The sequence below is a fragment of the Pongo abelii genome, chromosome 4 (genome assembly GCF_028885655.2).
Source record: "Pongo abelii isolate AG06213 chromosome 4, NHGRI_mPonAbe1-v2.0_pri, whole genome shotgun sequence".
NCBI classification, from domain to species: Eukaryota; Metazoa; Chordata; class Mammalia; order Primates; family Hominidae; genus Pongo; species Pongo abelii.
Window position 1 is genome coordinate 32,554,035 of NC_071989.2, and position 23,208 is coordinate 32,577,242.

The 23,208-nt window shown below is 47.2% G+C and overlaps 1 protein-coding gene across 2 annotated transcripts in view; it reads left to right on the forward strand.

Moving 5' to 3' along the window:
- PDZD2 (PDZ domain containing 2) overlaps positions 1-23,208 on the forward strand; it is a 468,191-nt gene that overhangs the window by 356,940 nt on the left and 88,043 nt on the right. For both annotated transcript variants that reach the window (XM_024246854.2, XM_054555451.2), the window contains 3 exons: positions 510-652; positions 5,070-5,202; positions 15,094-15,246. In XM_024246854.2, the coding sequence (XP_024102622.2) occupies positions 510-652; positions 5,070-5,202; positions 15,094-15,246 (429 nt within the window). The remainder of the gene's footprint in view (positions 1-509; positions 653-5,069; positions 5,203-15,093; positions 15,247-23,208) is intronic.

A 23,208-nucleotide genomic window follows, 5' to 3' on the forward strand; every position in this document is an offset into this window, starting at 1 on the left:
CCTTTCATCTTTGTTAATTAGTAGCTGTGCAGAAGTCAAAGGCCCCCAGAAACAGCCAGTGTTTATGTGCACAGTGGCACCCGGGTTTCAGGCAGAAGCAGCTTCACTTAACAGGACCCTGTTCAGGAAATTTAATCACTTTGCTGTGCTGCCCATAGCATAGTCATTAGCCACAGGTGCCTCTTGAAATTTAACTAGAATTCAGTTACAAATTCAGTTCCCCAGTTGCCACTAGCCACATTGCAAGCACTCAATAGCCACCTGTGGCTGGTGGCTCCGTCTTGGATGGCTCAAATATAGAACATTTCCATGATCACAGAAAGTTCTATTGGACAGCACTGCCAGCCAGAGACTTGGGTCCAGTCGGCAGAATTCTTTTCTCCTGTGATAATCTGTGATATCTGTGGACAAGTGATGGATATTCGGCCAGTTGTGACAGCTCCGTTCTCCTGTGTCAATGCCGTGTGTCTGTCAACCTCCTTCATGGTGTGCTCACTTTTTCTTCCAAGGAGGAAGTTGGCCGAATATGGAAGATGGAGCTGCTCAAAGAATCGGATGGGCTGGGAATTCAGGTTAGTGGAGGCCGAGGATCAAAGCGCTCACCTCACGCTATCGTTGTCACTCAAGTGAAGGAAGGAGGTGCCGCTCACAGGTGACTAGATAACTCTCCCCACTCCCCCATCCCTCCGCCTCATCTCCTTCCCTCTCCCTCCCTGCTGGTGCAGGTGCTCTTCCACTTGTTCAAAGCCCTGGCGATTACAGTTCATAAAGATTATGCTGGAGCACAGAAGGAAACCAGGCAAGAGTGGTTCGAATTGAACACACCTCTGAGCACAGGAAGTGGCTAATTGCAGAAGATATTGCAAGATCTTCTAAAACAAGGAGAGATTGGATCTCTTTATAGTCCAGTTTTAGTTTCAAGTGAATGTTATGTATCCTAACTTGCTGAGATGATATGAGGCTACTTATTGAGAATATGCTGCTGAGTAGAACACTGCATTCCTAAGATCTTAACTCCTGTAAGACTTGATGAATGACCCGGGAAAGTGATTGGTTTTCAGTTCAACCACAGTTCATGCACTGGGGCTCCACTTGTCAGGTCTATCAGGATTTCAGGCATACTTAGATATATGTATCTCTGTCATGCAGATGTGGAAGGGAAATTAAGTAAATGTGAATTTTTCTCCTTGCGATCTGAAAACAATTCATACCTCAAAACTTCTTTTGTAGGCCAGGCGCGGTAGCTCACGCCTGTAATCCCAACACTTTGGGAGGCCAAAGCAGGAGGATTGCTTGAGCCCAGGATTTTATAACCAGTCTGGCCAACATGGTGAGACCTGGTGTTTATAAAAAATAAAAATTAAAAAATAGCGGCTGGGCGCACCTGAAATGCCAGCGCTCTGGGAGGCTGAGGCGGATCACCTGAGATAAGGAGTTCGAGACCAGCCTGGCCAACAGGTGAAACCCCGTCTCTACTAAACTTACAAAGAAATGAGCCAGGTGTGATGGCACGTGCCTGTAGTCCCAGGTACTTGGGAGGCTGAGGCATAAGAATGGGTTGAACCTAGGTTGCGGAGATTGCAGTGAGCCAAGATCGCACCACTGCACTCCAGCCTGAGCAACAGAGTGAGACTTCATCTCAATTAAAAAATAAAATAAAACAAAATAGCTGGTCATGGTGGCACACTCCTGTAGTCCTAGCTACTCAAGAGGCTGAGGTGGGAGGATCACTTGAGCCCGGGAGATCGAAGCTGCAGTGAGCCATCATTGTGCCAGTGTACTCCAGCCTGGGTGACAGAGCAAGAGACTCTGTCTCAAAAAAACAAACAACAAAAACTTACTTTTTAATCTGAACAATGATCTGGAAGTAGGAAGAGGATGGTGTTTAGCTAGAGCATGTGCAAAACAGTTGATTTTGAGTAAGAAGGATGTAGCTATCCCAAAATGTCAGGCGGGCTCTTGACTGCTAGCTAATTGCTTCCATGCACATAGGGTGTCTACTGTTTGCAAGGCCTGGTGGGGTGTGTACGTATGTTGTATGCCCACACGTACACAGTAGGCATATAAAGGGAGAGTTTCATTGATAAGCAAGTTGATCATCTTTTATCTAGTCTGGGACTTGGTGTTCAGCTCAGGTACCCTGATTCTAAGAGGGGTGTGGCAAACCAGACTGGTACTGGCCTGCCCAAGCTTGAGAGGGGACACACAAGGATATCACATGAGGTACAGTTGAAGGAGCTGGAGATAGTTAGTCTGAAGAATGGAAAACTTAAGAAGAGGACCAGGGCACAAACCAGCAAAGTCTTTTATGCTCATCAGTTCTCTTATTACAGAATAGAATGCTAATCACTAAAGTAGAGATAAGATTAACTGCAATTGTTAGTTGTCTGGGTGGCAGTAATTACTGAAGGATTAAGACCTTAGGTGGTTTTTACTCCAAAGAGCATTATTAAACTTCCAAAATGACATATGCTTTGAGGAGCTCCTGTCAGATAGTTTCCCATTAATCATAGATCTTAAGTTCTAGTCTTCCTTTAACAAGTTGGCCATTAGGAAATTCCTGTGCCCAGAGATAAACCTACAAAGAACTGTTCTTGTCTATTTTCCATCTGAGCCATTTCTATTGGGTCTCATCCTTTTCCTTTCATTCTTAGCCTGGAGTTGTGTGTGTGTGTGTCTCTTTGAGCCTCTGGGGTATACGGTTCACAAGCGGGGCATTTTAGTTAATAACAGGAGATGAGAGAAATGAAAGAGGGAAATAGAAAAAGGGATGGGGATGGTCTTTTTTTTTTGAGATGGAGTCTCACTCTGTTGCCTAGGCTGGAGTACAGTGGCACGATCCTGGCTCACCACAACCTCCGCCTCCCGGGTTCAAGCGATTCTCCTGCCTCCACCTCCCAAGTAGCTGGGACTACAGGCGCTTGCCACCATACCCGGCTAATTTTTGTATTTTTAGTAGAGACGGGGTTTCACTATGTTGGCCAGGCTGGTCTTGAACTCCTGACCTAGTGATCCACCCACCTCAGCCTCCCAAGGGATGGAGATGGTCTTGATGGCGTTCTGAATAAGTAAGCCCAGGACACTGGTCTGAACCATTGCGTTCTTGATTCCTCAATCCCTCTCCTCCCATAGGAAACAGCTCCTGAGTGGCCTACCCACACAACTCCTGAGATTCCAGCTTGTTTCTTCTGTGGTCTTCCCATTCCCTTTCTCCCACCATTCCAAACAACTAGTGGGGCCCTTAGCATTTCTCTGCTTCAGGAATTTTTGAAGGACAGAAACAGAGACTATCAGAATTCTCTGGTGCCTCCTGTCTTCTGTTAAAGCCCAAATTCATAGAAAAGACAATGGCGCATGCCCTAGAGGAAGGAGACAGAAAGTGAGAGAAAAGCTGTTGAAGGAAGGAAAGGGGAGGGAAGGATGGAAAGAGAGAAGTCAGTTGATTCATTGAAAGAAAGCCAGGGGAGAGCCTAGAGACTGGAGACAAACGGAGTTTCTGGGCGTGTCGGAGGTGTGCGTGTTTCGTGGCAGCACCCTAGGTGCTGATGTGAGCCTTTAGAACGGGGAAGTCCAATCTTCTGGCTTCCCTGGGCCACACTGGAAGAATTGTCTTGGGCTACACATAAACTACATTAACGCTAACGATAGCTGATGAGCTTAAAAAACATCACCAAAAAATCTCTCATGGTTTAAGAAAGTTTACCAATTTGTGTTGGGCCACGTTCAAAGCCATCCTGGGCCACATGCAGGCCACAGGTTGGCCAAGCTTGGTCTAGACGATGCGGTGGGATCCAAGGCTCGAGGTCTCTCTGCCTCACCAGCTTTCCTATCCCACATTCAGCCATGTCTGGCTCCTTTGGGATCCTGGGAGATCAGAGCACTGGAGGCTCTGGTGGAATCCACAGAACTGTTGACTCACCACTATTGAAGGGGCCTGTCCAGTGCTCTGGCACAGTGCGCCATGCCGTGCCCTGACCCTCCCTAGGGGAGGCGGTCCCCGTGACAGCTGAGTCTCCTGCCAGCCCAGTGGGAAGAAAGTTCAGAGTCAGGCATAATTTAATTTAAGGGAAAGAAACAGAAAATGTTTATGTACACCGTGTTTGTAGCCCAGGTCTGATACCTGCAGTGACAGCAGTTTAGGCAGTTTATTTGTTCTTTTCCTTTCTTTCTTTCTTTATTTTTTTTTGGTCGGGGGGGGGGGGGTTTGTTTGTTTGTTTGTTTGTTTTTTGATTCGTCCTTCTGTATATGAAGCTTGGCTGGAGAGACTCAAGGATGAAAAAGGAGCTGAAGCCAGGCCTGGTGGCACGCACTTGTAGTCCCAGCTACTCAGGAGGCTGAGGCAGGAGGATCACTTGAGCCCAGGAGTTCCAGGCTACAGTGAGCCAGGATTGTGCCACTCCACTCCAGCCTGGATGACAGAGCAAGACTGTCTCCAAAACAAATACACACACAAAAAAACATACTTCAAAAAAAAGAAAAAGAACAAGGTGCTGAGAGTGAGAGACTTTATCCTCAGGGACCTGTAACTCTGTTGGGAGATAGAGACACGTGTAGTGTAGTGTGAATCACAGGTGCCCCAGAGGACATCTGGTGAGGGTCACGTCACCTGGGAAGAGAGGAGGGTAGTGCATTAGGAAAGGAATGCAGGCGGGCTTAGGATACCTCTGCTCTTTCTGAGCTTAGCTCAGTGACTCAGTCATCAGGGCAGGATTGCAGGGAGGATTAAGAAAAGAATGACTCGACTCTCCTCAAACCTTGGGGTCTTGGTTCCTCTATCACCGTCTCCACCTGAATGGGAGTTTCACTGACATTGATGCCAGGTAGGCCGGTGACCTTAATGTGCATATTACTGAGCCACTGCCTGAAATCATGGAGGGAATCCTCTGATGGGAATCTGGACACACGAATAAACCAATCGCATCCCCAACTGCCTCTGGCCATTACAGTGTCCTCTTTAGCCCAATCTTAACTGTCCCTCTTCACGACCCTCCCTAGCTCCAGAAAATGGCCCTTCTCAGGCCCAGAATGTCTTGACAAGGGATTTTTTTTCCCGTCTCCCTTTCCTCAGGGATGGCAGGCTGTCCTTAGGAGATGAGCTGCTGGTAATCAATGGTCATTTACTGGTCGGGCTCTCCCACGAGGAAGCAGTGGCCATTCTTCGCTCCGCCACGGGAATGGTACAGCTGGTGGTGGCCAGCAAGGTAGGTCGTGTTTGTTTTTTGGTACTCGTAATGGTGGCAGTGGTGAGTTGGGGTTGAGCCCCACCTCCCATGCCACACAAACACACACGTGTGCACTTGTACGTTTGCCTTGGGCCATTGAAACAGCCTTGCTTCCACAGGGCAACGCTATGTGGAGACCCTTAGCTGAAGTGCAGTTAGTTACTTGGCTTTCCTTAAGAAGTTTTTTTTTGTTTTTGTTTTTTTTGAGACGGAGTTTCACTCTTGTTGCCTAGTCTGGAGTGCAATGGCGTGATCTCGGCTCATCGCAACCTCCACCTTCTGGGTTCAAGCAGTTCTCCTGCCTCAGCCTCCCAAGTAGCTAGGATTACAGCAGCATGCCATCACACCCGGCTGATTTTGTGTTTTTTGTAAAGATGGGGTTTCTCCATGTTGGTCAGGCTGGTCTCAAACTCCTGACCTCAGGTGATGCACCCGCCTCAGCCTCCCAAAGTGCTGGGATTACAGGCGTGAGCCACCATGACTGGCCCTTTAAGAGTTTTTATAGGTATATGTTAGGGCAGGTGTCCCCAACCCCTGGGCTGTGGATGGGCACTGGTCCATGGCCTGTTAGGAGCTGGGCTACGCAGCAGTTGGTGAGCGGCCTGTGAGCGAGCATTACCTCCTGAGAGTTCCGCCTCCTGTCAGATCAGCAGCGGCACTGGACTCTCATAGGAATGCGAGCCCTATTGTGAGCTGGGCAACAGATCTAGGTTGCATGCGTCTTATGAGAATCTAATGCCTGATCATCTGAGGTGGGACAGTTTCATACCAAAACCATCCCTCTTGCTCCTACCATCGTTGGAAAAATTGTCTTCCATGAAACTGGTCTCTGGTGCCAAAAAGGTCGGGGACCGCAGTGTTAGGGGCTGGAAAGGAAAGAACAGAGCTAAAGAAAAGGTAAGAATGGTAAGGAAGGACAATGTGGAGAGAGCAGCAGCTCTTCCAGGAGGAGCCGAAGAGGAGACTTGGAAGCCTGGGCAGCTGGAAAGGGAAGAGAGGCTCAGGGGCCGCCGAGGGCAGCCTGTGGCTTCTGAGTGTTGGAGCTGGAGGAGGCGCTGTGAATCCTGTTTGCCAATTTACAAATGAGACAGTGAGGCAGAGCTTCCATGGCCGCTACCATCTCGCAGAGGCCATGATGCCATCAGCAGCGCCAGGACCCGGGCCCTAACGCCCAGCCCAGTGTCTGTCCCCTGTCTCCCTGCCGCCTCTTCTCCATGGGTCCTCCACAGGTCCTGATGCCCCAGGCAGGCCAGAGCTTCTTTCACTCCCACCCTAGAGTGCATTAATATAGTGCCCAATTCTGAGCCTCAGCATCTCCTTCTTAAAGCACTGGCTAAAGTCTGCAGGACTTCACAACTGTGGTGAGAAAGAGGAGGCGTCGACCTCTGGTGTGTCTGAGCTGTGAGCTGATGTGCTGTTGATGAGACTAGGGCAGCGTCTATGTGGCCTGGTGAGAAAGAGGAGGCAGTAACCTCTTGTGTGTCTGAGCTGTAGGCCAATGTGCTGTTGATGAGACTAGGGCAGAGTCTATGTGACCGAGGAGCTGGTGAAGTGGAGCCATGCGGCTTTATTCCAATTCCAGTCAGGAAGGACAGGATGAGGCCACACCCTCTTAGCCCTGTGCAGCATGACGCTCTTGCTAATATGGGGAATCCTTTTTCCATTATCTCTATTGTTATTTCAAACCTGGCGTCATAGGTCTCTATATTTTCCCCCTTGAATTGCAAGATCGATTGCTGATTTTCGGAGTATTGAACAAATAGATTAGAAGAACGTTTTGGGCTATCCAAAAAATCTGGTTTCCTTTCTTTACACCTTTTACCCCAAACCCTTGACCTAGACTCTTAGACTTCCAAAGAGGATCTATCTACAGAGTTCTGGTTGAAGACTTGGCAGGAAGAGGGGGCGTCTGAGTCCCTGTCCATTCATAGGTCCTTCCTCCTCTTCCAGAGGTACCAAGGGACACCTTGGGGGGTCTCTTGAGTCCATCGCGCTCCCTGCATGTCTTCACCCAGAGCGTCTGCCTGCGGGCTGTCTGTAGCCCCTCGCTGGAAATGGGGCGGCAGAACAAACCCCGGGATTCTCTCTGTCAGCTGGTGAATTCCATAAGGAGGGAAATGCTGCAAGAGAAGGAGAAACCAGTTCATTATTTTGCCAGATGAAGTGGGAGCCTGAAAGCATCTTTGGGTCTTATACACACACACACCCCCCCCCACACATACCACACACACACACACCACACACACACCCCCACACACACCCCCACCACACACACACCCCCACCACACACACACCACACACACCCCCCACACACACCACACACACACCCCACACACACCCCACACACCACCAACACACACACACCACACACACACCCACCACACACACACACCACACCACACACACCCACGCCACACACTACACACCACACACACACACCCCACACACTACACACCACACACACACACCCCACACACTACACACCACACACACACCCCACATACCACACACACACCCCACATACCACACACACACCCCACATACCACACACACCACACACATACCACACACACCACACACACACCCCCCGCATACCACACACACACACCACACACACACCACATACACACCACACACACCACACACACCCCCACCACACATACACACCACACACACCCCCACCACACATACACACCACGCACACCACACATACACACCACACACACCACACACACACCACACACATACACACCACACACACACACCCCCCACACCACATACCACACACACCACACACACACTACACACACCACACACACCAACACACACCACATACCACACACACTATACACACCACACACACATCACACACCCACACACCAACATACACCCCACACACACACCACACACACACCACACGCCACACACACACCACACACACACCATACACACCCCCCACACACACCATACACACCCCCCACACACCCCACACACCCCACACACCACATACCACACACACTACACACACGACACACACATCACACACACACCAACATATACCCCACACACACCACACGCCACACACACACCACACACACACCACACCACACAAACACCACACCACACACACACCACACACACCCCCCACACACCCCACACACACCCCCACCACACACACACCCACCACACACCACACACACACACCACACCGCACACCACACCGCACACCACACCACACACACACACCACACCACACACACACACCCCACACACACCCCCTACACACTCCCCCCAACACACCCACCTCCCACACACACCACACTACACACTCCCCCCAACACACCCACCTCCCACACACACCACACTACACACATACCACATCATAAACAAACACCACACATACACACACAGGCATGTGTGTGCAGAGAAAGCGTGTTTCATTTGCACAGCCCACTTCCTCAAAATCGTGTGCTGAAGAACATGGGTTTCTGCACGAGCATTCTACCATGTATCGCTAACCTGCATTTCTTGCGCTGACTTCCTTCTCTTGTTAGTTTCTTTGTTTTTGTTTTTTTTGTTTTTGTTTTTGTTTTTTGAGACGGAGTCTCACTCCTGTCATCCAGGCTGGAGTGCAATGATGTGATCTTGGCTTACTGCAACCTCTGCATTCCGAGTTCAAGTGATTCTCCTGCCTCAGCCTCCCAAGTAGCTGGGATTACAGGTGCCCACCACCACATCTGGCTAATTTTTGTATTTTTAGTAGAGACAGGGTTTGGCCATGTTGGCCAGGCTGGTCTTGAACCCCTGACCTCAGGTGATCCACCCACCTTGGCCTCCCAAAGTGCTGGGATTGCAGGCATGAGCCACTGCATCCAGCCTTTCCTGCTAGTTTGGAAAATGGGAAAGGGGATAGCTTTTCTTTGTCAAGCCATTATCCACAAACACAAAACATAAGATAAAAAAAAAAAGTGGGGGGCCACTTATGGGTAAAGCAAATAATGAAGGGGCTTTGAAAACTTGGAAAACTGGTTCCTCGATGATGCCTGCTCCCTGTGAGACACACCGACTTAAAGGAAGAAAGCACGCTACATGTACCAGGTGCCCACAGGGTGCCAGGTGCTTTTAGTTCTTTTTATTCAGTGAATGGTATTAAGTTCCAAGTGGTTGGACTGGGCATGGTGGCTCATGCCTGTAATCCCAGCACTTTGGGAGGTTAAGGAGGAGGATTGCTTGAGTCTAAGAGTTCAAAACCACTCTGGGCAAAATAGTGAGACCTCTTCTCTACAAAAATAAAAAATAAAAAATTAGCCATGCATGGTAGCACACACCTGTAATCCGTGCTACTTGGGAGGCTGAAGCAAGAAGATTGCTTGAGTTTAGCAGGTCAAGGCTGCAGTGAGCCATGGCCGTGCCACTACACTCCAGCCTGGGTGACAGAGCAAGACCCTGTCTCAAAAAACAAAAACAAACAAATCCCAGTGGTTAATTAACTTGCCCTGAGGTCACACAGCAGTAGAAACCAGAATCAGGTTTTAGCCTGAGTCCACCAGACTTCAGAGTTCAAGCTGCTTTTCGTGCACCAAGCTGCCTTTATGCAAATAAAATATAAAGAACACTAGAGCCAATGGTATTAGAAAAAGATAATGTGTTCCTGCTAGAGGCTTTGACTTTTAGGGACCTTTGCTTGGGTCCTCATGGGGCTGAGTAGCATTCCAGAGCCAAAGAATGGGTGTCCATCCAGGTTCTCAATCCATTGGCCCTTGGGCATCTGTACTAAGCTGTGGTCCTAAAGCTGACCCAGGCCTCAGAAGAGTGAGGCCTTTCTCTTCTTCCGATACACTCCGTTTTACAATTAGGCAATAAACTGCTACAGCATCTGCCTGCTGCTCCTAAACTTCATCTACACCATCCAAGGTCCTCATCCACATAGGAGAAAAAAGATAGCAGCCTTCATGTGCCTCTTGACATGTTTCTCTTCTTTATCCAACAAGAGCAAGTAATCCACAAGCTTCCTTGCTGTCTTCACACTTGAAGAGGGAGGGGAGAGCTTTTGACTTGCTGAATATAAAGACTAACAAAAATGTAAACTATTGTTATTATGGATAATAGTCACCTTGTTGCAAAACTTTAAGGCATTGTTTTGGAAATACAGCAGTTACTTTATTGTGGAGAGGATGCCTCATGTTTCCACACAAATAAATTGTTTGCTTATAGTAAGAGCTTAGGAAGTTTTTATTGAATGAATAAACTCAGAATATACAAGTTAGTTTTGATATTCCTGGAAGCAACATATATCAGTACAGATCTCTTGCTTGCTTTTTTGCTTTTTTCACTCTTGGTTTTTATTAACAAGTAATATATATGTATTGCATCAAATGTAGACAACCCCAAAAAAAATACAGAGAAGATGATGAAATTCTCATAATACCACCAATAGTACTTACTATCCATTAACTGGAGTGTCCTTCGAGCTGGGAACATCTGTATGTATGTGCAACATGTAGATACATGTTTTCTGTAGAATGGAGTCAAATACAAGGAAATGGCATATATACCCTGGAGGCAGTCCCACCTGGACTTAAATCGAGCACAGCCCTTTAAAAGCTGCATGTCCTGGCCAAGTTGTTACTTCTCCTAATTCTCTGTTTTCTTCCCTGTACAGTGAGAACCAGTAACTGCCTCATGAGGATGATGTTAGGAGAATTAAATGAGATATCAAGGGGGCGGGCGCAGTGGCTCACACCTGTAATCCCAGCAATTTGGGAGGCCAAGGTAGGCGGATCACTTGAGGTCAGGATTCGAGACCAGCCTGCCCAACATGGTGAAACCCTGTCTCTACTAAAAACACAAAAATTAGCCAGGCATGGTGACGTGCACCTGTAATCCCAGCTACTAGGGGGGCTGAGGCAGGAGAATCGCTTGAACCCAGGAGGCAGAGGTTGCAGTGAGCCGAGATCGCGCCACTGCACTCCAGCCTGGGTGACAGAGTGAGACTCTGTTTCAAAAAAAAAAAGATATCAAGGGCCCTGAGCAGTGTAGCTGGTTATAGCAAGAACTGGATAAATGTTTGCCTCATGGTTATCACAGTTTATTACCTTTAGCTTATTATTACATACATTATTAATATAGTTATTACATATTACTTTAACCTGCTTTTTCACTGAGTAGCATACTGTAAGAATCTTTCCACGTTAGGAAGTACAATTTTTTTTTTTTTTTTGAGACAGGGACTTGCATTTTTGCCCAGGCTGGAATTCAGTGGTGTAATCATATAGCTGTCTGCAGCCTGAAACCCTGAGGCTGAAGTGATCCTCCCATCTTAGCCTCCCAGGTAACTGGGACTACAGACACGTGCCACCATACATGGCTACTGTTCATTTGTTTGAGACAGATTTAAACAATTTTTTGTAGAGGCAGTCTCTCTCTGTGTTGCTCAGGCTGGTCTCAAACTCCTGCCCTCAAGCGATCTGCCTACCTAGGCCTCCCAAGGTACTGGGATTACAGGCATGAACCACTGCCAGGCTCAACACCTTTTTTTTTTTTTTTTCTGAGAGAGTCTCGCTCTATCACCCAGACTGGAGTGCGGTGGTAAAATCTTGGCTCACTGCGACCTCTGCCTCCTAGGTTCAAGCTATTCTTCTGTCTCGGCCTCCTGAGTAGCTGGGACTATAGGCACGTGCCACCGCATCTGGCTGTTTGTATTTTTAGTAGAGACGGGATTTCACTATGTTAGCCATGCTGGTCTTAAACTCTTGGCCTCAACTGATCCACCCGCCACAACCTCCCAAAGTGCTGGGATTACAGGTATGAGCCACCACACCCAGCCCCAGCACCATTTTTAATGGTCGCAGAGTAGTCTATCCTGTATCTGCTATGCCTTTACTTGACAGTTGGGATTAAAAAAACAAAAAACAAACTCTTTTCGGTTAATCCAGCAGAAGTAGAATTGATCAACATCACAGAAGAGGACTGAACTCACTTTTTTTTCCCTTTCCTTAGATAAGGCCTAACAATATAGTATTCACAATTACTGATCCAAAATAAATTATCTTCAGGTACTTTGAAGGTGGAACCAACGTGAAACTAGTAACAAACATCACTGTCGCTGGGTGCCAGCTTGCTAATATTTAGTAACATCCATTGTTTAAGATGGGTTTCATTCATTTATTTTTTGGTCCTCTTTTCTGTCAACCCTCACGCAATGTGATTAAATATGATTAAGACGTTCTGTGTGTCTGCTTCCTTGTGGAAATGGCTGACGCAAAGGACTGAGGAGAGAACAGGTAGCTCTTCTTGCTCTCTTTCTAGAGCCATGGATTCGCTCTAGAGCCCCAGCCCCCTCCCTGGCCCCTGGCCCTCATGTGCTGCGGCATTTTCCCAGAGGGCTCTGGCTCCTGTGTGGTCCACTTTTGCAGCAAGGCCTTCATGATCTCACCTACGTCTTACAAGCTACTCTCGCCTTACCTGTACATAAGAGCAAAGGGCTGTGTGTTGGCGATGCCCCTTCAGAATCTTATCCAAATGGAGTCTGGGCCGGGTGTGGTCCCTCATGCCTGTAATCCCAACACTTTGGGAGGCTGAGATAGGAGGACTGCTTGAGGCCAGGAGTTCAAGACCAGCCTGGTCAACATAGTGAGACCCCATCTCTATAAAATAATAATAATAATAATAATAATAATAATAAATAAATAAATAAATGGAGTCTTATTCCATGTATTTTTGTTGACCTTTAAAAGTTGTTCAAGGACTGCCTTCATTGAAAAAGACCTTATCTGACATTTTGAGTCAACAATCTAATCTCTTTTGTTTCTTTTTCTTTTTTTTTTTTTGGAGATGGAGTTTCGCTGTTGTTGCCCAGGCTGCAGTCTCAGCTCACTGCAACCTCCGCCTTCCGGGTTCGAGGGATTCTTGTGCCTCAGTCCCCCAAGTAGCTGGGATTACAGATGCCCGCCCACCACACCTGGCTAATTTTTGTATTTTTAGTAGAGACGGACGGGGTTTCACCATGTTGGCCGGCTGGTCTTGAACTCCTGACCTCAGGTGACCACCCACCTCGGCCTCCCAAAGTGCTAGGATTACAGGCATAAGCCACTGCGCCCGGCCGGTTGAATCTCTTTCTAATGAACATATGCTGGGGGAATGAGCACAGGAGCAGGAAGGAGGAGATCATGGATATGTGAGCTCTGGGCTAGGCCTGGGGACACAGCAGCGAATGGAAATGGTGTTAGGTGGGAGCAGTTCTTGGACACGCAGGGGAGATACACAGCTAGACACACTGCAAGGGGATGAAAGCAGTAGTCAAAGACTTTACAGAAGAAAGGAGAGGCAAATGGAGTGGCTCCTGAGATGACCCAGGTGGGCTTTCAGAAGGAGAGGTGTTCAAGCCTTGCCCGGGTGGGCCTCAGTCGTGAAAGAAAGGGTGGTCCCAGCAGAGGGAGCTGCTGGCGGAAAAGGCAGTGGGCAAGGAAGAGTCCAAAGGGTTTGGAAGGCAGTATGGCATCAGAGTGGGTTGGTGGGGAGACTGGAGGATGGGGATGAGTTTGGAGAGCGGGGCAGAAGCAGCTCTATAAGATGCTGATCTAGCCAGGCTCGGTGGCTCATGCCTGTAATCCCAGCACTTTGGGAGGCCAAGGCGGGCAGATCACGAAGTCAGAAGTTCGAGACCAGCCTGGCCAACATAGTGAAAACCCCGTCTCTACTGAAAATACAAAAATGAGCCAGGCATGGTGGCGCGTGCCTGTAGTCTCAGCTACTTGGGAGTTGAGGCAGGAGAATCGCTTGAACCGGGGAGGTGGAGGTTGTGGTCAGCTGAGATTGTGCCACTGCATTCCAGCCTGGGCAATAGAGCGAGACTCTGTCTCAAAAAAAAAAAAAAAATTAAATTAAAAAATCAATTAAAAAAAGATGCTGACCTCTTTAGACAGCATCCTTAAAGCAGCCCAGGGGAGGCCAGCAAAGGATCTTGGGTCAGGTGTGGTGACTGACTCCTGTAATCCCTGCACTTTGGGAAGCCAAGGCAGGAGAATGGCTTGAGCCCAGGAGTTCAAGACCAGCCTGGGCAACATAGACCTTGTCTCTACAAAAAAAATTTTTTAATTAGCCAGGCATGGTGGTGCATACCTGTAGTTCCAGATACTCAGGAGGCTGAGGCAGGCAGGAGGACCACTTGAGCCCAGAGGTTTGAGGTTGCAGTGAGCCATGATTGCACCACCGCACTCAGCCTGGGTGACAGAATAAGACCTTGTCTATTAAAAAAAAAAAAAAAGTGATTGTTTTATAAAGGGATCTTAAATTCGGGGAGCTTGGATTGCCCATAGAAACACTGAGCTAAAGGCTGAGTGTGGTGGCTCACGCCTGTAATCCCAGCACTTTGGGAGGCTGAGGCAGGTAGACCATTTGAGGTCAGGAGTTGGAGACTAGCCTGGCCAACGTGGTGAAACCCTGTCTCTATTAGAAATACAGTGTCAGGTGTGGTGGCTCATGCCTGTATTCCCAGCTACTTGGGAGGCTGATGCAGGAGAATCACTTGAACCCAGGAGGCGGAGGTTGCAGTGAGCCAAGATCGTACCACTGCACTCCAGCCTGGGCAACACAGCAAGACTGTCTCAAAAAAAAAAAAAAAAAAAAAAGAAAAAGAAAAAGAAAAGAAACAAACAGCTAAGAATCACACATTCTCTTGGGGGGAAAATGGGTTTGGGTTTAAATTGGGTCCACACCCCTGACCTTTGAGGTAACCTTGCAGACACACAACATTTACTCCATGTAGTCTTTGGGTTGGGAGCACATAGCTTGACTCTGCCAGGTTGCCTTCAAGAACTGCTTGGTTCTGGGGAGTAATTCATGGATGGGCCTTTAATTGTGTCCCCATAGGAAACCTCTGCGGAGGACCTCCTCAGGTTAACGTCTAAGAGCTTGCCGGATCTGACCAGCTCGGTAGAAGATGTGTCCTCCTGGACTGATAACGAAGACCAGGAGGCAGACGGGGAAGAGGACGAAGGAACCAGCTCTTCTGTCCAGAGAGCAGTAAGTGGCTCTGTGCTCCTGGCTTTCTGTTGGAATTACGTTTTTCTGAAGTCCTGGGCGCCAGGATTAGGGGATAAATGCTTGAGATAGTATGATAGAGACCATGATGGGAAAAGACCCCAGTGCATTCTTTCTATGTTTTTCTCGGAATCTCTGAGAAAAATCTGTGAGGGTGATATTTTTCCTTTAAGGAAAAAAATGAAATGGTAAACAAGATAAGCAACCCAGGGGGCTGGGCACAGTGGCTCACACCTGTAATGCCGGCACTTTTGGAGGCGGAGGCAGGTGGATCACCTGAGGTCAGGAGTTCAAGACCAGCCTGGCCAACATGATGAAACCTAGTCTCTACTAAAAATACAAAAATTAGCCAGGCATGGTGGTGCGTGCCTGTAATTCCAGCTACTCAGGAGGCTGAGGCAAGAGAATCGTCTGAGCCCAGGAGGCAGAGGTTGCAGTGAGCTGAGATCTCGCCACTGCACTCAAGCCTGGGCTATAAAGCGAGACTCCCTCTCAAAAAACCTCTCAAAAAAAAAAAAAAAAAAAAAAACTGGATATTGAGTTCAGCACATATATTAATTTCTAGAATGCTTTATAATATATACAAAGATTTTGCTGCTATGCCTTGCTAGTGTGTTTGACAACTACTATTAGTGAATTTAAACTTGGATGGAGAGATTTCTGGTTCAAAGTGGAATGTTAAAATAACACAAAAAGGCTAGGTGCTGTGGCTCACGCCTGTAATCCCAACACCTTGGGAGGCCAAGGTGGGTGGATTGCTTGAGCTCAGGAGTCGGAGACCAGCCTGGCCAACGTGACGAAACCCCATCTTTACAAAAAATACAAAAATAAAATTAGCCAAGTGTGGTGGGGCGTGCCTGTAGTCCCAGCTACTCAGGAGGCTGAGGCAGGATGATCACTTGAGCCTGAGAGGTCAAGCCTGCAGTGAGCTGTGATCCTGCCACTGCTCTCCAACCTGGGCTACAGAGCAAGACCCTGCCTCAAAAAATAATAATAATATAAGGCTCTGTGTTCTCTTCTTTGCGTCCCAAATCTGAAAGATGTGCCATTTTTAGTGTGAACTCTTATTAGCCCTTGTTCCCCATCTAAACAGCTGTGGGGTGGGTGGGCACCCTCTCTCTGCCCCTTGGAGCCCCTTCCTCCTTCCCACTCTCCTGAACCTAGGCAGCATAAGTAAGCACTGGCAAATCAGCTTTGCTTACAATAAGGCCTTAGAAGATGAAAGATGCATCTCATTTACCACAATAAGCTATATTTAAAGGGGGAAAAGTTGCTTTTCGTCTTCCTTTTTGTTCCTGGAAACCTAGGGCTACCAAGCATGGTTGTGCAGGTTGTGACTGCACAAAGGTGTCACTTGTAAGGGTGTACCATTCACATCATAAACATCATAAGCTTTTAGATTTATTATAACCGTTTTCTGAAGGATGGCAGTATAGGGGCTCCCTGTGCTCTGTGCTGGCACGGCAGTTACCCTCTGCTCCTTCTTTTCCATGGTTATAAGAAGGGAAATGATGTGGCGGTGCAACAGCAGACTTCAGCTCCAGCACAGCTCCAGCATTCTGACCTTTCCTTACTGTATATCCTTCACTAGCAGCTCTCCAGCCCAGGGGGTTCCTCATTGCTCTCTTCCCCTCCTGTTCCCACAGTCTAGAGGGCTCATCCCTGCTGAGCAGGATCTCATTGCTCAGCAGTTGTGCCCGGAGACATCTCAGCCAGCTTTCAGTGGAAAGCTAAGTAAGCCCTGGGTCTGCGGTGAGGACAGCCCTGCAGCACGTCTGCACCACCTCTGCTGAGCCTCCAAGCCATTGACGGAGCATAACAGCTCTTTGTAGAGAGCTTACAAGCGCACATATTTTTTAAAAAATTATTTTTTTTATTGTTTATTTTTTAGAGACGGAGGATTGCTCTGTCGCCCAGACTGTAGTGCAGTGGAGCGATCTTGGCTCGCTGCAACCTCTGCCTCCCAAGTTCTAGCAATTCTCCTGCCTCAGCCTCCCGAGTAGCTGGGACTACAGACGCATGCCACCGCGCTTGGCTAATTTTTTGTATTTTCATTAGTAGAGACGAGGTTTCACTGTGTTGCCCAGGCTGGTCTCGAACTCCTGAGCTCAGGCAATCCACCTGCCTCAGCCTCCCAAAGTGCTAGGATTACAAGCGTGAGCCACCGCACCTGGCCCAAAAAAATTTCTTCAGTCATACTCTCTTGCAAAAAGACTCCAAGGAATTATTTAATTTGAACTTCATATACTAAATACTAGTATATGAAGCTCTAATAAATAACCTATCACATATATTAAATATATTACATGTTATATAATGTATTTTTATTTAAGTTATTATTTAAACTTACAATTTAAATAAATTTATTATAATTCTAATGACTACGTATAATTTAAATTATGCATAATTTATATGAGTTTTTCTGAGTATAAAAGTAATGTTTTACTATGTAAATGTTTTTGACCAAAAAAATCCTAAAGACAGGATAAATCACCAACAATCCTATATTCAAAGATGGCCATCTATAACATTTTGCTGTGGCTTTCTAATTTTTTTCTTTAAGCAGATTTGTATTTTTAATTGACCTTATATTAACATACTTATGAAACGCTATGGTCTTAATGACATAATCATGAACGTATCCCTATGTCATTAAAGGGTCTTCTGAAACATGATTTATAATGGCTAATATTCCTTAACATGAAAGTGCCATAATTTGTTTCACCAATGTACTTCACATTTTATATTCAAATTTTTTTAAATGTAATTTCGTATAGAACATCTTTGCTCCTATATCTCTCTGTGTTATCTTTTTTTTTTTTTTTTTTGACGTTTCCTTACATGGCTTATAGCAGTAAAATTGCTTAGTCAAAGGTTTTTTTCTGGAGAGATTATAGTAATTTACACTTGTAGGATAGGCCAGTTCCCACCATCACCAAAAACATTATCTTTAGAAAAGTTTACCAATTAATCACACATTGTTTTATGAGTTTATTACTGTAGTTTTTTCAAGGGAATTTCAATGCATTTTGTCATAACTCACTGGATTTGGGAAGCTTTGTGTTGCCTTTAAGGGGAAGCTAAGCCTCTCGGCAGTATTTCGCTACCATTGTACCTGTTGTCCTGGCTCTATTTCTGGGTTTCTCTGTCATGCCACCAGAAGCTCTTAATACACTGATCCTAAGCTCATTATCTTCTGTGGAGAAACCAGCACTGATCCTACTTTGACAATTCTCCTTCTCTTGTGCACCAGACAGGACACCACCTCCACCTCCCTCCCCTTCTGCTCCACCCCCATCACAAGGCATTCACGGATGAGGTGGAACGGGGCTTCATGCCTGGCCATCACCAAAGCCTCAACACCCATCATTTCTCAGCCATCTCTTGAGCTCTCGTTTCAGCCCAGGGGAACCAGGCCTGAGACAGAGCCCTGCAGGGGGCAGGAAGTGTGGGCAGCCGGGAGAGGACGTTTTCCAGGCTTCACAGTCTACCAGGGTCGGCCCTGCTATGCCTTATAAAGGTGCTGAACTACTGAAAAAAATGTTCTTTCTTTTTTAGTTACATGTTCACAATCCATGATTCTTTGTTTCAGCATTTTTAAAAATGAAAGGACCACTTAAAGAAATGTGGTACTGTTTTAATCAACTGAGTTACAAAAAGCCTTTTATTTCACAGACGATGATGATTAAACCTGCCGCCAAATTCTAGCCAGACATGGACTATTTTTGCACCTGTATGTCGTGGTGTGCTCCGACCGCTTAAGCTGAGGAAATGTAATACAAATGCTGATGAGGATCTGCCATGTGTCCCCTTATGATTTATTTTTAATGGCTACAATAAAAAGCAATGAGATTTCCCTCTCAGAAAGCGCCATCCATGCTTAGAATAAAACCATATGGTGAATATCAAGTTTAAGGAGTAGAAGCCGGTGAAAAAGAGAATGGGAACAGGATGGTGAAACCCCACAATCATTTGCATAATTGTCAGTCATCTCAGTGGGGTCTGGCTTCAGTGACAGGGCTAGCCGTCTGCCACGACTCACCCCCACTGTCACCACCACCACATCCAAGATTAAAGACTGCCAATTTGGTCTCAGAAATATCAAAGTCTAGCCCTTCCGCCATACCACCCATGGCCCTGTTCTACCTGATTGGCCGTTCTTCCCCGAATCTCTCTTCATTTTCTGCTCTGCAATGACAGTTTCTTTTTTTCTTTTTCTTTTGAGATGGAGTCTCACTCTGTCACCAGGCTGGAGTGCAGTGGCATAATCTCGGCTCACTGCAGCCTCCGCCTCCTGGGTTCAAGCAATTCTCCTGCCTCAGCCTCCTGAGTAGCTGGGACTACAGGCATCCGCCACCACACCCAGCTAATTTTTGTATTTTTAGTAGAGATAGGGTTTCACCATGTTGGCCAGGCTGGTCTTGAACTCCTGACTTCAGGTGATCTGCCCGCCTCAGCTTCCCAAAGTGCTGGGATTACAGTCGGTAGCCACCGCACCTGGCCTGACAATTTCTTTTTTTCTAGAGACAGGGTCTTGCTCTGGCGGTACCCAGGCTGAAGTGCAGTGGTGCGATCATAGCTCACTGTAACCTCAAACTCCTGGGCTCAAGCAATCCTCCCACCTCAGCCTCCTGAGTAGCTGGGAGTACAGGTGCACGCCACCACGTCCTGCTAATTTTTTAAGTACTTTTTTTGTAGGGATGGGGTGTTGCTATGTTGCCCAACCTGGTTTCAAACTCCTGGCCTCAAGCGATCCTCCCACCTCGGCCTCCCAGATAGCTGGGATTAGAAGTGAGCCACCTCGCCTGGCCGTGCAATGACAATATTTTAAGTGAGAATCTGGCATGTCACTTAAATGTTTAAGATCTCCAATAAAATGAGTGGCACATGCATTGTGATTATTGGCTATTCAAAAAAAGTATGTGTCCTTTCTCAAGTGTAAATAATTTCTTTGAAAAAGAAGAGATTTTTCATGAGAAAAATCTATTTTCTAGCCTTCTGAGAGAGAAATTTTAAAATGAAGAGGAAGAGTTTCAGTATAATAGGGTGTGAAATGGGTGATACTTATTAAGTGATTGGATCCTGTCTCCCTTTTTATATTTTTAACAAAGAAAAAAAAAAATGGAAGTAATGGTTGTCTTTGCCAAATCTGCAATTGTAAAGCTCACCTCGGAAGAGTTTGTTTAGCACATCAGTCAGGAGACCCGTATCTGGCTTCCTTTGCCATCAAGTGAATCAGTTCTAACATTTTTGAAATCACAAGTTTGGAAAAATCTTGGAGGAGTTTTGGGCGATTCAGGTTTTAGAAGGAATAAAGGACCTGTTTCTTACAAGGAAAGAAGAGCAAAGCAGGACCTTCCGATTCTGTGAGTCTGATATGGGTGTTTGATTCTTTGTTGGTGGAACTGCCAGGGTTATGGGAACCTGAAAGCCAGTACCCTCGAGTGTAGACATGAGGCCTGTGGAAAGAAAGGAGAGGACCTCTTGTGTTTTATTTGGACTGAATAATTGATCAAATGTCCGCTCTAAACGTTTCCAAATGTGTCCCGGCAGTAAGGACTTCTGTTACAGCATCTGAATGTATCATTTTTGGTTGATTCATGGTGTCCTAGATGGGAAACTCTCTCTTGTTTCGGGGTTGACCTGCTTTTTTCTGGCAAATTGAACTTAGAGTCTAATACAAAGAACAATGAACACCAAGGGTGTAAACCTGTGATTAGCATTAAAACAGAAAGACACAGAGTCTGACTGGAAGGCAGATCTTCAGAGTAGAACTGTTAATGCTGAGAGACACCAGCATGGAGCTCTGCATCTAAGGGGAGCGCATATTCTTCCCCTGAGGCCTTGAGGATAGAGGGTTACCACTTAGGCTGCTTCTATGGGCAGTGTGGGCTGAGCCTCACAGTCTCTCTGAGCCCAGGGCAATCGCAGCAGCCTCTGCTTATGGATTCCCCAACTCTGCCCCGGCTCAAGAACAGTCTGCCCTTCTCTTTGGACTTCCACTTGCTATTTATGTAACTTCAGGATTCACCTCTTCCAGGAAGTCTTCCCAGAGCCATACATCCTACCTGCCTGGGCCCCCAGCACGCAGTGTGCCCTATGTTGTCTTCCCTGGCCCTTAACTCAGATTGTAGTGACATTGTTATTCAAGTGACAGCTCATTTAATGTCATCCTCCATGAGTGGAGGCTCCACGGGGGCAGGGCCCCTGTCAGGTTTGCTCACTTGCGTCTCCCAGGTCCTCACTGTCACTGTGTGTGTATGGAGATAGATGGATGGTTGGACAGATGTGCAGATGGGGGGATGGTTGATGTACCCTCTCACCATCCCGCAGTGCCCCCTGCATACCTCTCGTCATAAAGCTTTGGTCGCCTTCCACCGTCTTCCCCAGCATACCATGAATTTAAAATGGCCTGGGCCGGGCACAGTGGCTCACACCTGTAACCCCAGCACTTTGGAAGGCCTAGGCAGGCGGATCACTTGAGGTCAGGAGTTCGAGATCAGCCTGGCCAATATGGCAAAACCCCATCTCTACTAAAAATACAAAAAAATTAGCCAGGTGTGGTGGCTCACGCCTGTAATCCCATCTATGAGGGAGACTGAGGCACAAGAATCGCTTGAACCCCGGAGGCAGACGTGGCAGTGAGCCGAGATGGGTGCCACTGCACTCCAGTCTGGGTGACAGAGCCAGACCCTGTCTCAAAAAAAGAAAAAAATAGTTTAAAATGGCCTTGGCACATAGTGGACATTTGTTTCTGTCCCCAAATGAGAGAAAGTCTCTCTGCTACTCCCTTCTGGGAACTTCTGTCTGGGATAAGAATATCAGTGATTTGGACATCATTTTTTGAAGTATAACATTGGGAGAACACAGTATCCCTTCCCTTAAAATAGGATATTTGTGGTAGCATCTCATTAACAGATAAGTAAATTTCTTCCTTTTTGTTTGGTTAAGGTTAGAAACCTGCAAGCAGCTAGAGGGAATTTAGGACTTGGTTTTTAATGAATCAGCAGCAAAAACAAAGGATTAAACATCCCAGGGGGAGTTGGTGAAGAAATAAGTGGGATATAAGTGAAAAGACCAAAAAGGCACCAGGGCAAAGAGCCCAGAACTGTGAGTGTCAGAGACGTGGGTTGTGGTAAACAACCATAAAGTGTCAGAACTGCAGGGAACCTTCGGGAGTAACTGGTCCCAACCTCGCATTTTATAAGCTGGAGACCTACAATGAGAGGGAAGACCGCAGGGCTCGCAGGGCTCGGCTGATAGCAAACTTGTTCCCCTGGAAAAGTCACATTATAGCTCAAGGCAGCTGTGAGGGGAAAAAAAGAGCCAGGACAAAGAGATGAATGCAGTGCTAAGAGTTCACAGACTTTACCGAAATGCAGAAGGATCACTGTTTATGCAAAAGCATGAATGGGCGCAGGGAGCTTCCACACTCCTGCATCCGGTTCACGTGCGCTCTGGAGAGGCCTCCTTGGCAGGTCTGAGTGGAGTGGGGCCCTGGAGTCTGTGTTTCTGGTGATTCTGATGCTCAGCGAGATTATAAAAAGTGAAAGTGGCAAGGCTTCTAAGAGTCTCCCAGCTAGGGGCTGGGCGATGCCCAGGGACCTCTGTGTGCACGGCGTTGAGACAAGGGGAGGTTTTAGGCCCCCAACTGTCTCCCTATTTTCTGCAGTTCAGGGACAGAGGGAGTGAGGCCAAGGTGTTTGTGGCGCTCGTGGGAAACTTAGAAGCACAGATCCCCCAGCCTGCTCCGGATCCTCATGAGCACAGACTGGCTTGCCCGTCATTGTTCTCATTGCCTTCCCAGACACCAGTTCCTGTTATATAGACCAGAGCCGCTGATGCAGAAACTGCCTCATTCTCAGCACCAACCCGCAGCAGGCGGCCACACATGCCGATCCACAGTTCCCTGAGTTGTGCATTTTCTCCCCACTGCCCCAAACT